Genomic DNA, 1985 nt, shown 5'->3' with positions numbered 1-1985 from the left:
TATGAGACCAGGTTATCTGCTGAGAGCAGCGGAGGGTGGAGGATAAGGGGGCAGAGGAGAGGGTTGGATGTGGATGTTCAGGCTTTGAAAAGAGAAGAGGAAAAGTAAAATATAGTAATAGTCATTTTGGAGATCAGGGACATCAACACAGAGGATTGCAGAGAAGTGACTAAGATGGCCAGGCACACTTGAGGGCCCATTTGGTATTTGTGGTTATGAATTTAAAGTGAGACCTGTCAGCATGCTTGTGGATTTTTCTCCAACAATATTCAGCTGGAGGAGGATACAGGGGATATTAAGAGAGCCAAATCTTTTTTTTGAATACATATATTTTTGCTACAGAGACACCAGATGGGTCTAAACAAAAAAAGACAAAGAATGCATTGCAAAGCCTTTAATGATAATGTTTGTATTTTTTACAACATGCATAATTTCATACCTGTGATTAATCATTAATAGCAATTATTTCAATACTTGTAAGCTCAACTGCCTCAGATTTAGTCATAATGCATGAATCCTCAAGTTAATAAAATTAAGGAATAGCAATTTAGTAAGAAACACACCTAATGAAAACAAAATTCTTAATATAGGTTGTCTCCATTTTTAGCCATTTGGCATTCTGCTTCTTTAAAAATTTTATATTGCCCAACAAAGAGTGGTTATTTTTACTGTTTTTGGAGATGACTGAACAGGTGAAGCCATCAAATGCCCACACAGCTGGGATTTTGCCTAAGAGCAATATAAGATAGTCTTTTGTTATATTTTCATCTGATATTGGGGAGTACTTGTATCATTCAAGATTCAGTCTGGGTTATTTCTTTGACAAGAAATGAATGTACTAGAGATGTATTTGATAACCAAGGCTTTAGACAAAATTTTCATCAGCATTAGTTCTATTTGTAAACTGAAAAATATTGGAGGCTTAATATCGAATAATTACTACATTAGTGAACATTAAGCCTTTTAGAAGGAAGACCATATTTTGCTCCTGCTTCTGTAAATCATGTTATTTGTTTGAAGGGGAAACTGACAGTGTGCCTTTCACTTAACTACTACTCTTTTAATAAGAAAAAGAGACAAAATGAGCTGAAGAGGGAAAATTCCGCGGTTACACTCCACAACCCCGAGTATACTGAGTGAGATCTCGGTTTTGACAATGATTTCTCCATGCCACCCTGTAGAGAAAGGTAAAACAAACAGTGAAAAGATTAAAACAAATCTTCATTGTAATATACATACTTCGAACTCTTTGGGGAAACAAAATATTATGTCAAGAGAGAAAATACAGGCTACAGATAGACCCACATATTGCTATTTATTAAATGAAGATATGTATAGAAAGTACTACACTCCTCCTCAACACACTTAGCAGAGCATAGAATGCTGAACATAAAGGTTGAGTAATGTGCACCGCACAACACTACATGCAAAGTACATTCCACATTTACTTATGCTAAAAATAACTTCGGACACAAGAAGGAATTGATAAAATGTGAAGAATCTTAAAAACTCTAGAAATCCCTTAAAATAAACTGAGAAATAGTAAAAGAGTAAGATTCTGAGTCAGTTAATGTAATTGTTTCTTCAAGGATTTAGGCAATACATTGTTAGCATAAGTCAAAGGCTGCGATTTTCAGTTCTCAGTAGCATACTTTGGTCTTTGAAAGTCTCACTGCTTATATCAACAGTATTTTCCCATTTAACACTTAAAACATACCATGCTTTAATGCCTTGTGGGTCCCTGACAACTCTCTTTGCACAAGTTATGGCTTGAGTGATGTCATCTTGCAGCAAAGCTGAAAGAGAGATGGTAAGGAATGAAACCAACTTTCATAGAAATTTCATTTTAAGTTTAGGTTTAGCCAGCTGTATTCTGTTAAGCTGAGGAAAGAATATTAAGAAATTCTTTTTGGCTGGGTGTGGTGGCTCACGCCTGTAATCCTAGCACTCTGGGAGGCCGAGGCGGGCGGGCCATTTGAGCTCAG

At 36.2% G+C, this 1985-nt stretch overlaps 1 protein-coding gene across 1 annotated transcript in view; it reads right to left on the bottom strand.

The window, feature by feature from the left end:
• Window positions 1-383: 383 nt before the first annotated feature.
• LYZ (lysozyme) overlaps window positions 384-1985 on the bottom strand; it is a 6357-nt gene continuing 4755 nt past the window's right edge. The window contains exons 3-4 of the mRNA XM_012642051.1: window positions 1718-1796; window positions 384-1175 (exon numbers count right to left, since the gene is read on the bottom strand). Of these exons, the coding sequence (XP_012497505.1) occupies window positions 1109-1175; window positions 1718-1796 (146 nt within the window). The 3' untranslated portion in view covers window positions 384-1108. The remainder of the gene's footprint in view (window positions 1176-1717; window positions 1797-1985) is intronic.

Source organism: Propithecus coquereli, unplaced genomic scaffold (genome assembly GCF_000956105.1).
Source record: "Propithecus coquereli isolate 6110/MARCELLA unplaced genomic scaffold, Pcoq_1.0 Scaffold172, whole genome shotgun sequence".
NCBI classification, from domain to species: domain Eukaryota; kingdom Metazoa; phylum Chordata; class Mammalia; order Primates; family Indriidae; genus Propithecus; species Propithecus coquereli.
Note: the sequence above shows the minus strand (reverse complement) of the source record. Positions and strands in the feature narration are given on the sequence as shown.